Source organism: Watersipora subatra, chromosome 11 (assembly GCF_963576615.1).
Source record: "Watersipora subatra chromosome 11, tzWatSuba1.1, whole genome shotgun sequence".
In the NCBI taxonomy this organism is placed as follows: domain Eukaryota; kingdom Metazoa; phylum Bryozoa; class Gymnolaemata; order Cheilostomatida; family Watersiporidae; genus Watersipora; species Watersipora subatra.
This window is the reverse complement of record NC_088718.1, coordinates 43,485,946-43,499,376: the sequence shown is the minus strand read 5'-3', so window position 1 is coordinate 43,499,376 and position 13,431 is coordinate 43,485,946. Positions and strand designations below refer to the sequence as shown.

Below are 13,431 nucleotides of genomic sequence, written 5' to 3'. Positions count from 1 at the left end.
GGAGAAAGAGGGAGAGAGAGGGAGAGAGGGCGAGGAGGTGAAAGGGCGAGAGGGCAAGAAGGCGAGAGGGCGAGAGGGCGAGAGAGCGAGAGAGTGAGAGCGAGGGAGCAAGAGAGCGAGGAAGAGAGAGAAAGTGACAGGGAGAGAGAGGGAGAGAGAGGGAGAGAGAGGGAGAGAGAGGGAGAGAGAGAGGGAGAGAGAGAGAGAGGGAGAGAGAGGGAGAGAGAGGGAGGGAGAGAGAAGGAGAGAGAGAGAGAGAGAGGGAGAGAAAGGGAGTGAAGGAGAGAGGGAGAGAGGGAGAGGGAGAGAGAGAGACTGGCAACCACATTGTCAACACATACTAGTTACTAGTATGAAGTATGAGTAAAAAGTGAAAAATCAAGCGAGAACTGCCTATAGCTGGTCAACTGATAAAAATATTGTCAAGCTGTTTTAAACATGTGTGACAAATAATATTTTTGCTCTTAGAACAATTTGGTCCAAAAGATAATTCTCTTCTAGTTTTTTTAGATTTCAATACTTTTATTCCGCTGAAGTTGTTTTGCATGAAAATCAGTTCAGCCAATAGAAAATACATTTTATCTACATTCTGATAAAAAGAACGCTGTCATTCTTAGATGTAAAATGTTTGATTACAATTTCTTAGCGTGTCAAAACTGTTATAAGTTGGAGCAAACATTTTTATGAAAAGGCATTATATGTCTTGTAATTCATTCTGCAACCTAAATCCTGCATTATTATTACTTCAAGGATCTTCATATAGCATCAGAGCCAATGCATGTTTTAAAGATACATAAATTATTCAACTACTTAAAAAGACTAAATTAACCAATAATAATCAGGAAATGGTTTCATAGTTACTTCACATTTACAATACGTGAAGAGAATTGTAGGTTCAGTTGTAGTGAGTGATATAAATACCTATGTAGTGTGAGTTACTTTAACATGCACAATAAATGTAGTTGAATCATTGCATTTGTATTTCATAATCAACTTTTAATTTTTATCAGAATTGGTATTTTTACTTAAAACGGTGTAAGGTTTTGAAAAATTCCGATGTCATTTGATGTAAATTAAATGGTACAGACAAATATTTGATCCTTTCCTCCATCAAAATTCAAAATAATTGCATTCACATGAGATGGTAAGTTTAGGTATGACTGTTTGTCTTAAAAAGCAAAACAGGTTGAACTTGGGCTGTGCCAGTCAAGGCAGGGTAAGACAGAGAATAACAGGTCAGGAGCAAAACAGAATCAGTAAGGCAAGACTGAGTGCGGCAAGGCGTTATAGAGCAAGACAAGGTAGGGCTAACAGGATAGAGCAGAACGTTAGGGCAGGAGAAGGTAGGGCATGTGAGGGGAAGACATGATCAGATATGTAGGAAAAATCAGTGCAAGGTTTGAAATGCTTCTTAGTGCCTTGCTTTTTCAAGGATTTTAAACAATTTTTCCACATAAAAAACTAACTTTATACATATATGCCTTCCATAAAACAAGCACCACTGAGGTTTGCATATTGATTAAGCTGTTCAAGTTAATATGTGTATGCAGCGGCGTATGCTTTTAAAGAATGAGTGGTAAACAAAATTTACTGTAAATACAGTCAAATGAAAATGAGAAAGCTTTTAAAGCTTTCTGTTGTTAGAGATTTCTGCAAGGTGTGAGACGGAAGCAATTACTCACCAGTAGTTAGTGTTGGGTATAATATGAGTGTTACAGGATTTCTCTTCACCAACTTCACAGTCATCGTCATCCTCTATTGCCTTTAGAGTCGCCTCTCCTCTCCTAATAGTTGGAAATCTATGGTAACATAGTATATATGATCATTCATATATGATAAATTATTATGGTATACAACTAATTCAAAAGCTCATTGAATCAGCAAAGCTTCTAATTTGTAAAAATTTTAATTTGCTAGTATAACATTGTTTAAAGGCTATAAATATAGTACATATAAGCTGTAAATTAAGTCTTGTGGAATTAAAAAGCAACTTACTGTCTCAATTTTGACTATAGCTGTTTGGTATAAAGTGTTATGTAGGCATCTGTAAAATTACCTAGTCTTTGTCGGCAGCCAAAGGTTAAAAGGTCAGCATAAGATCAGCCAAAGGAGACAAACAGAGACTTGTTGGGAATAAAATTATATAACTGTAATAAATATTAAACACAAGTTAATTCAAATTAAATTATGGCATTATTATTATTAAATTATTATTAAATTATGAGTTTATGACAATTTTATGATAGGATACAGTTTATGGAATTATCATGTCACATCTGCTTATAACACAGTAGTAAAGCATCTAGTTACAGGTTTAACGCCTAGTAGTGACATATGTAACAACTGTTTTGCGCAGTTTTCCTACCATGAATGTGGTAGCTGAATGAATGAATTCCTACCTTCAAGTGGAAAACTTCTACATAGGCTAGTAACAGTAATCTTTTAGCTAGACAATGATTCAAAGTTTTTTTTTTGTTTACAACCAGTCATGTGACCTGTGGCCATTTTCATTTAGTTCCCTTCAAATTTGAAGCAACCTGTTAAACTAGAGTTGTCAACCTTGAAACATCACAATAAGCAGTGTAATAATGAGATAGCGTTAAAAGGAAAGTTTTTATCCCACAACCAAGCACAAGCGGAGCAATTGTTTGGGAGATTTATGATAAATGCATATGTGCATACAACTCACAAAAGTTATTCATCCACGGGCGTCACACATCCTTGCACCGAAATCTCATCAACGCATTTAACCATTTTTCAATGAAGTTGTTTAAGTATAATAATGATACAAAACACTTATAAACCTATTTAAATATGTTACCAATTTTTATTATTTGTAGAGAATTTTCTAACCCTTACCCATCTGATCAGATTATACATAAATAAACAGATTAATTCGGCCTGAAATAGTTATTAAAACTTGACAAGCCTTAATTTTATCAAAATTAAGACCGGCAAACAAAACGCCAAGCGACAGAGAATAGAACCATTAAGTCATGCGCATTTCACAAAAAAAAACGTGCACATTCCCCCGGTCTATAGCATTGTCGAATTGCCGAAGGTTTTTGTAGCTAACGTAGAAGTACTGAAAAGTTATCGTCTCTTTTTTGCCGATTTTAAAGTAACTGACATTTTGGACATTTAGAAGTGCTTTGGTATTCCAACTGATGTCCAAAGCAGCGAAAGTAAAGGAAATGACGATGGTATTTTTACTAACGATTCTTATGAGATTATTACAATATTTAATTATGAGAATAATTATTCAATTTTATAAGATTTAATTATAAGAATAATTATTTGATTTTATAAGATTTAATTATAAGAATAAGCATTCGAATTTACAAGATCAAAGTATATAGTGACTGATGTTGGGCAATATGTTACTGTTATGATTTTTTATAAATAGTTTTGTTAAATAGATTTTCTAAAAATCTATATAAATATCACAACTTCTTGATATTGTTAGCTATGACGTTTTGAAATGTAAACAAAATTGTGCATTGGTTTTCTATTATTACTGTACCATTATATCAATAATATCGGTTATTCTAATAATATCAGTGCATTTTACTTCTAATATTGCACTGAAGATGTTTACTTCTAATATTGCAAATGAAGTTACTGTACATAATAACGCCAAGTACATTACAGCTACTATTGCAGTTATCCTATTGCACTGCAGTGCCATTTGACTGCTAATATTGCATTTCTCAACCATCAGTACCCTTTTTTTTTTCCCAATATCACTTTGGTCATGGGCTGTATTACAGTGGAATTTCTAGTATAATAAGATATTGATATAAAATGATGTGAATAGAAATAAAACATCGATTTGATTATCCTAGCTTTCAGAGTATGTGTCCTGTGGGTTTAACTTAGTCCCAATCTAAAGTGTTTAAAGTGTTGTGAATCAAAGATGAAGGTGAAATACAACCAAAATACCTTTGATTAGCCTGTGGAACTGCAACAAAACTTCCAATAGCATAAGCTTGTAAAGACTTTCCTTTATAACTTTGAGCCTGGCCCCAAGATTAAATGATCTCAGATCTTCCTGTTCCATCTAACAACAAATACAGATATTAATTAATCAACCAAAGGTATTCTAAATTGATATTCCTGGCAACTGTGTGGTGTTTTGCTGTGTGGTGAAGTGAATAAAATAAATTACTGTATGATCTTGTAAAAACATCTGCTCCAAGCTGTGAAAGTTTCAACCTATGAGTTTCAACCTGAAAACAAACTGAATATTCAAGCTTTATAAACAACAGAGATGCCCGACTAGACAAAATCATAAACAAGATGCAAATATAAAATTTGATAAAAATTGAAATATTTCTCATTCACCTTTGTGGCAGCCATCGTTTGATTCGGATGCAAACACAAGAATCTGATATTTGATGACCGGTCCATTTTCTTGGGTGAATATTTCAGAGGAATCACTGGTGAGAGTGAATTGAATGTAGGTCGTTGAAACTTTATTTATCCAGCCTTCTCTCACAAAGCTGCTGAGGGTTTGTGAGCTTAGAACTAAAATGGTAGTACAAGAAGGACTGTACTAAAAGTGCAGTCACTAGGGGTTTGCTTACTCTTATTTGAAAAGTAGTTACTGTATTTATTTTTCAACTTTTGCACAAATAAAACTGAAACTGTGCTTACAACAACAAAAAACATATATCGTTTGTTTCAAGAAAAATTTTCAAAGATTTGTTTGCTTCGCTCAAAAAATTCCTTCAATGTAAAAATTCAATTTTTTCCTTCGAGTGTCTTGCATTCACTTTCCATCTCCTCTCTTACCTTTCAGCTCATTCACTTTTTTCCTGTTTTTGTCTAGTCAAAATTTTCAAAAGCTACCATGAAAGAATATTAATTTCATCATTCATTAATATATTAAACTTTAACAATATAATATAAACTTACTTCCTCCTTTTGTGATTTCAACAATTGTAACAACTCTTCCTTCAAGTATCTCATCATTCCTGATCACGTAGCCTGCTAATGTGATGCTATATGCAGGGTTGGGTGACAGTCCATCAATAATGTGTTTTGTTTGACTCTCTGATATGTTGACACGCTTTTCATTGTAGGACATAATTTACCCCTACATAACAATTTCATGCTATCAATCTATAAGTTGACTGCTAAAATTCGTAGTAGAAATCATTCCTGCAGTCCATAACAGCCAAACCCTTATCAGCTTACCAGTCATACCTATATTTGTGATTGTATGTATGTATTTAAATTTCAAAGTTGTGTATATATATATAATATATATTAGCATATATATTACACAACTCATATATTTATATATAAATATATATTACAACATATATATTTATATATAAATATATATTATAATATATATAAATAATATAAATATATATATACTAGCTGTGCCACCCGGCGTTGCCCGTGTAATAGAAGAGTATTAGGACAGAAAATTGATTTGTATTTACCATATAACAACATTTGCCATTCTAACTTTCAAACTACATATCATGAGAAAAGTTCTTTGTCTTATAAACAATGAGAAGTAGAGACAGTTTAGCAATTAGGCAGTTTAATAATGTGAGCGAACAGCTTCTTGTGACGTTATGCTATGACCGGCGTCATAGCGTTAGGTATTGCGCTGATATAATGCCTTATAGTCGCTGACCAGCATAGTCTGTAGTCCAGTGGGCTAGGTGTAAGACCTGTGAACGGCTTGGTCCGAGATCGAATCCTCTTCGATACTTAATATTTATTTTATAACCTATAGCCGGATTTCCAACACACGACACACGGACTTTGAGAAATGTATATATATATATATATATATATATATATATATATATATATATATATAAAGTTTATTAAAAACTACAGGTTAAAATCATTACCAGGGATTTTTTCCCAGGGTAATGATTTTAACCTGTAGTTTTTAATAAACTAAATAAGTGAAAATCGCTTTAACAACTCCATAGTATATTTAAAATGTTAGAAAGTAAAGCTATTTATTAATGATCCGCAATGAATATTTTTTGGTATTGTCTTCTCTTCTCCAGTTTTTGCTAGCAATATTCTCTATTTTGTATGCCTAATTTTCATAGAGAGCAATTTGGTTTCAAATAAATTTTAACATGTTTAGTAGGTGTAAAATTTATTTAAACTGCTTCTGGCTTATAGCTGAATGATGATGTATTGTGATACTGAGGCGGAGTTATCTACTCACATAATGATACCATTTATGTGTTCTTCCGGAACTGCTGACCATCTTAGCTATACGGAGCTAGAAGAACTGGAGATAATAGTGAAACCTGCTGGTGGAACAGTTGGCGCTGCAACGAAGGAAGACTACCTTATGAGTTAGAATCTACTCATAGAAAATTAGGAGTTTGACAAAAAAACTTGGTCAATTCAGAAAGCTATTATAAACAAAAAAATTAAAGCTTGATTGTTTAAATCATACATTAAAGTGACACTTAATTTTTAAAATAAATCCATTTTTATGTTCTCTGTTGACATTACATTTTGCAAAGCGAGCATTCCATACTAGCATTAAAGCTAGCTTGTTTCAATATTATTATTTCACTTTCTGTGTTTTTTGGGAGTTAGAGAGTCATATTCCCATAACATAGTAGCATGGTGATTTTAATGTGGCTAAATTTATGTATGTTATGTCTAGCTTCGTGTTCTTAATGTTCCTTCACGCTCCTAAAATTAAATATTTCAAACTACGCTTAAACAGCAAACGTAAAACAAATCAATTGAGATTTAAAAACTATTGGTAAATAACACCATATACTTGTTTATAAGTTACTACATAACGCAAGTTCACTAACTTACCATAGTTCTTTTCGTATTTGTTACCATAAAAGAGTAACTAAAGCTTTAGATATCATTGGAATTATCTTTAGCTTTCAGCATGTATGATTTGACAAAAATGGGATTATAGTTGTCAGAAAGAAATACTTCTATGTAAAGACCCGCTTCTAGAGTCCTAGTTTTTCCCGTAGCTGCAGAACCCCCATCAGGAAAGCTGGTCATAGCTTTTACTGATACAGTATAGTTTGTATACGGCCTGATTCTATCAGATATTCTTTTAAAGGTTTATGAAGTCTGTAAAATATAACAAAATTAAATATGTTGAAATAGTGAGATAAGAAGTAAATACTAATGACTTAGATAATGTTGGACAGTATTACAAGCGTATGCATATGGAAAAGGCGTGCACAAGGTAATACAAGTATAGGTAAATACAGAATGGCAAATGCTTATTCAAAGCATTACAAGTGTATGTAAATAGAAAAATACCTAAACACTCATAGTGTCTTATATTGACACTGTATCTCTTTTCACATTATGTACACTGTAGGTACTAAATAATTGCTATTAATGTATTATATTGACACTGTATCACTTACCAAGTTATGTAGGTACTACCTAATAGCTATCAATGTATTATATTGACACTGTATCACTTACCAAGTTATGTAGGTACTACCTAATAGCTATCAGTGTATTATATTGATACTGTATCTCTTACCAAGTTATGTAAGTACTACCCAATAGCTATTAGTGTGTTATATTGACACTGTATCTCTTACCAAGCTATGTAAGTACTACGTAATAGCTATCAGTGTATTATATTGACGCTGTATCACTTACCATGTTATGTAGGTACTACCTAATAGCTATCAATGTATTATATTGACACTGTATCTCTTACCAAGTTGTGTAGGCACTACCTAATAGCTATTAGTGTATTATATTGACACTGTATCACTTACCAAGTTATGTAGGTACTACCTAATAGCTATCAATGTATTATATTGACACTGTAACACTTACCAAGCTGTGTAAGTACTACCTAATAGCAATTAGTGTATTATATTGACACTGTATCTTTTATCAAGTTATGTAGGCACTACTTAATAGGTGGTAGTGTATTATATTGGCACTATAACTCTTACCAAGTTATGTAGGTACTACCTAATAGCTATCAGTGTGTTATATTGACACTGTAACACTTACCAAGTTGTGTAGGTACTATCTAATAGCTATCAGTGTATTGTATTGACACTGTATCTCTTACCAAGTTATGTAGGTACTACCTAATAGCTATCAGTGTGTTATATTGACACTGTAACACTTACCAAGTTGTGTAGGTACTACCTACTAACTGTTGTTGTATTATGTTAATATTGTATCTCTTACCAAGCTATGTAGGTACTACCTAATAGCTATCAGTGTGTTATATTGACACTGTATCTCTTACCAAGTTGTGTAGGTACTACCTACTAACTGTTGTTGTATTATGTTAATATTGTATCTCTTACCAAGCTATGTAGGTACTACCTAATAGCTATCAGTGTGTTATATTGACACTGTAACACTTACCAAGTTGTGTAGGTACTACCTACTAACTGTTGTTGTATTATGTTAATATTGTATCTCTTACCAAGCTATGTAGGTACTACCTAATAGCTATCAGTGTGTTATATTGACACTGTAACACTTACCAAGTTGTGTAGGTACTACCTACTAACTGTTGTTGTATTATGTTAATATTGTATCTCTTACCAAGCTATGTAGGTACTACCTAATAGCTATCAGTACATTATGTCAACAATGACAAAATTTTCCGGCTGAAAGCCTGACACAGAATCAGCAGAAACTTTTGAGATTGAAGGGACATTTTAGATTCAGTGCAAGTTTCCCAGACTAAACACCAAATACATAAAATACAAAGCTTTGAGGCTGAGGGCCAAATAAAGAACTTGCAACAAGTTTTTCAACTGCTTAGCCAGACCATAATTGATGAAATTTTATCCATTATCGAAATTCAACCTAAAGATTTTACCGATCAAACTAGGTCAACTCTTGCACTCAGATTTCACCTTATTAGCGCTTCATCTACAGAATTTTTTTCTCAACAATAGTTATTATTGATCTGAGACAAATCATCTTAAAAAAACCAATAACTACGAAGGCTTCATTGTTTGTTTGCTCAAAGGGCAAAGAGTAGCAAGCTCAAGTAGTTAATTAGCACAATGTTGATGAGACCTAAGTAAATACAATATGACCTATTTTCATAACCTCTTTTATTGCCGCTGCTGATAGCTACTGCCGTCCAGACTTTTAAAAGGAAAGTCACAAAAACTTTCAACAAACATATACAGATGCAACAAAAAACTCTATGCCATTAGCTGTGAACTAGATGGCGCCTGTTCATGTTGTTGTAAGTATATTAGGCTTTACTCTTTCTGTAAGAAATAACAGAGGAATTTTTCAGCTTAGCAAAACTTGTTCGTTTAGTAATAGAAGATAGACGCTGCAACCAACTAGGGTTAGATTGTCTCAGTTTTCTTTGTAAAGTGCTGACTACTTTATGGTGTGGAATACTTTTTATTGGTTTCTGTTTGCTAGCTCTGTTGCAAATTATGCGAAGTTGAGTGTCACATAATTTTATTCACTTTAACTTTTCTCATTTACATTAGGCTTAGCATAATTTTACGGTTAAAATGATAGAACAGTTAACAGGAATAAAAATGCATGCAGAGAGAACACAAGTTGAAACAGTTAAAACTCGTAGCTGTCATTCTAAGCTACCACAATGTATGTTTCAGAATAACTCAGGTTGCAAATACCACTACCGGTGGTTAGGCGCGTTCTAGACCGTTGGCTATTTTAAGCCAAATCCTTTTATGTTAAAATTGCTGGTGGTATTATAGTTGCCTGAAATACTTGCTAGTAGATAAAAGTCAATTTATGTATAGCTGCCATAGAAAGTTAATTTGCATAAGGTAGGCATGTTCAGATTGGCTTGGCTGTGGTAGATTTAATCAATGATTCAACTTCTTAGATGAGCTTTTAAAATCAAATAATCCTTCTTTAACTTCAGGCTAGAATGTTTTATTGAAAATCAAAGTGGTTTTAGAGCATAAAAATAAAAGTAGCATACATCATGGGTTGTAAGTAACTTAGGAATTATAATAAATCTGTCAGCTCTAATATTGATAGCTCAAGAGAACATACTAGTAATATTTCAACCCTGAAATAGGTAATAGGAAAGTATAGTAGTACTCAGTCAGCCCTGGAGTAAGTAATTGAGAAGGGTATACTAGTACCTTGTCTGCCTTCTTATAAGGAAAATAGGTGCTGAGGAGTAGTGCTGAAATGGCTTAGGTAAACTGGCCCAATGTCAAATCTACTGAGGTAGTCTATATTAGTAAAATGTCTAACAATCTATACAGCTTTCAAAGGTATAAACATCATAAAGCCTTTGAATGCTCAATGGAGTACTTTCTTTGTTGTTTAGAAAAACCAATTATTCTATGTACTCGAGTTCAACCACTTATTAAGATAGAAGTTACTGCAGTAGAAACTGAATAGCTTTTGTGTGATGGCAGAGACTGAACTTTGTTATTCTCAATATTCATTCTCACACTAAGTTCCTGATATTCTATAACATCTAGAAAATGATCAGTGATACAATGATAGTTTTTTGCTAGGAAATTGCTTGTTTGCTCTAAAATCTTATTATGCCGCTCTACATGTATTCAACATCAATACGATATTCGGTTTCTTGTAGAGACTGATTTTGTCAATAAAGCTGTACATGCCCCTTTGCTTGACTTGTAAGAAATTAGGCTACCTCATTTTAACAAACCTTTTGTTAACAGGTAATTGAAGATTGACTCCCTCTGATACTTTGTATTTGCAGCCACACACTATTTTAGAAGTAACCACTTTTATGGCACGTGGTTACTTTATGGCACGTGGTTACGTGGCAAGGTGGTTACTTCTAAAATGGTGTGGGGCCACTATTTTAGACGTACCTTTATGGCACATAAAGGTGGTTATGACAGGTACCACAATAAAACCGACCATGAACCGACTGAGATAGAAACCAACCATGAACTCTGCCGAGTCTTAGACATTTGCTGCGACTATGGTTTTAAGCAGATAGCTTCATTGTTCTTTAGTGTTATATAATATGTTGGCTACAGACAGCTTTATTGACTGTTGCTTTTAAAATCATATATAAATGTATTTATATCCGCCAAATGTCAAAATAAGAATGTGTGTCTGCTGCAGCTGTAATGAATATACTACTGCAACTACAGTAGTACATATACATGTAGATTGCGGCTCTTAAATAGTCACAAATAAATCTGCCTTTTTAATAAATAAAGAAAACGTTTTGTTTATAACAACAATGAAAACGGATAAAATAAGTGGCTTTTCAATAGCTGTTAGCAGCATTATTTGTTGCACAAATAACTTTGTAGTTTTTTAAAGAAGCTTAACCACTGTTTCGGGCCAAAATAAAATCTATTTTGCACAGTTGGAGTAAGAAATTATTATTTATTACCACATCAGTTATATATAATTTTAGCAGCTTTCAGATCTTTAAAATATTTTGTGATCTGACAGCAAACTAATTGGTACTTCACACAGTAACCTTTGTGTCTAGTACAAGTTCCAAAGTAGTTTCATGTATGCAATGCATGTTTCATCACATTCAGTAGTTCCATGTTTGCTAACATTAACAAAGTAATCTAGAAATTACAAATGGCTCAAGAAGATCATTTTATTGATTTAACTTTCCATATGTGATATAAAGCAGCTTATGAGCCAGTAGTATGGATACCAATTCACAATTTTTGAATCCATGTCAAAACAAACTTAATTTTACGCTAGAATCAGCTCTAGTTTTGAACATATGGTAAGGCCATATAAAATCTATCAGATCAGATAGCTTCCAGATGTACCAGTTAAAAGCAGAATTTTACCACAATAGCAGGCTTAAAAATAAAACTGCAATAGACCAAGTACTGTCCTTTTAGCTTAGGTTTCATATAGTTTAGCTTGAGTTCTTACCCATTAATGGCTTTGTATTTGTATCACTTCGGTGTACAATGCGAATGAAGTTACTTCAGAAGGAACAATAAAAGAAAGCTTTCCCTTTTTCACATTGCTGAGCACTTCTTATAATAACATACCCATTACTATGAATAGCTAACGAGTAGTTTGTCTTTGAAGAGAAAAGTAAACATAGAGGTATCAATGCTTACAATGATACATCCAACAAACTCTCTGCCTTTGAAGATTTGCATTTGAAAATATGTTTAAAAAGTAACAAGTGGGAATAACAATGAAGGCTCATGTTTTAGGAGTTGACATGTAATAATGAATGCAACAGTAGATGGTATGGAATATTGTCAACATTTTTATTTGTGATAGCTGTTGACTTTGAGAGCTTTATAGCCAGCTGAACAGAGCTTCTTTTACTAGTAGCAGCTTATGGCTCACCTAAATGCTAGCGTTTTTCTTAAAGGAAGTTTGATGACTTTTGTCAGGAGAGAGAAAATAATTTAGAAAATAAAACATGATTAAATGCTTAGTTTGCTATTATTATCAATGTACATCTAGAATTCAAAACAGCAATTATGTTGATTGGTCAAAAGAAAACTCACCTCTTCTGACTACAGATTATAAAAACTTAAACAAATTTCAAGTATAGCTGTGCTTTTTAATGTTGGGAAAAAACGCTGGTGTCTCAGCTTAGATAAAGCTCCCTTACGCACTGGTGATATGGAAAATGTTGCCATAGTAACAAGCCTAAAATACGCACACAATCAACTCAAAAGTTGGCTTAAGGGAGATTATCCCAGATTTTTAATCTAAGATTAAGTGATTTTGTGTTACAGGCTAAAGAGCTGGTGCTCATGCTTGCACTCAGCATGGCTGCTGCATCAACTACAAAGACTATGATGATGACAACCTCTTCAATTTTATCCACTGCTCAAAATGAATACTCTTCATTATTTTCTGTTGAAAGCAAAACTGATGTTCAGTCAGCTACCACTCATAACTCATCACCTTCAACCAATTCGACTAATGATGACATCTCTCCCACTGTCAATATCATGATCTCTACCAACACAAAAGAACTCGAGGCTACAACAATCAGCACTACAGCGGAATCAATAGTTGATCATGGTATGGAATACCCTGTAAAATCAATCAGTCTTGCTTATGAAAGCTTTGGCAAACACCTAGTGATGCTGTATAAAATTGAATATATTGATTAACTACTTCCGTATTGTGAGTTGTCTACTCATGAGCTGGCTCTAGCACTTCATAGCTAAACCATCTGGTATGGTGATCCTTTGGTCAGTAATTAAGTAGTTGATTATGATAACTGTTTTGTACTGCGAGTTTCTCTGACTATGATAACTGATATGCACTGCTAGTCTCTATGACTATAATAACTGATGTGTACTGCTAGTCTCTATGACTATGATAACTATTGTTTTATAGAAAAAGGAAAATGGCAAATCGTCACTTCAGTAAAGAATAAATTTATGGTTGTTATTCTCTTATTAAATAATGTTGGGGACATAATTATCCTGACTACTGACCATAGTATTGTTAATATATCATGAC

The 13,431-nt window shown here is 33.3% G+C and overlaps 1 protein-coding gene across 1 annotated transcript in view; it reads right to left on the bottom strand.

The window, feature by feature from the left end:
• The window catches only part of LOC137408102 (receptor-type tyrosine-protein phosphatase beta-like), a 29,664-nt gene extending 24,575 nt beyond the window's left edge, over positions 1 to 5,089 (bottom strand). Inside the window, 2 exon segments of the mRNA XM_068094497.1 lie at positions 4,345 to 4,527; positions 4,918 to 5,089. Of these exon segments, the coding sequence (XP_067950598.1) occupies positions 4,345 to 4,527; positions 4,918 to 5,089 (355 nt within the window).
• Positions 5,090 to 13,431: the final 8,342 nt, after the last annotated feature.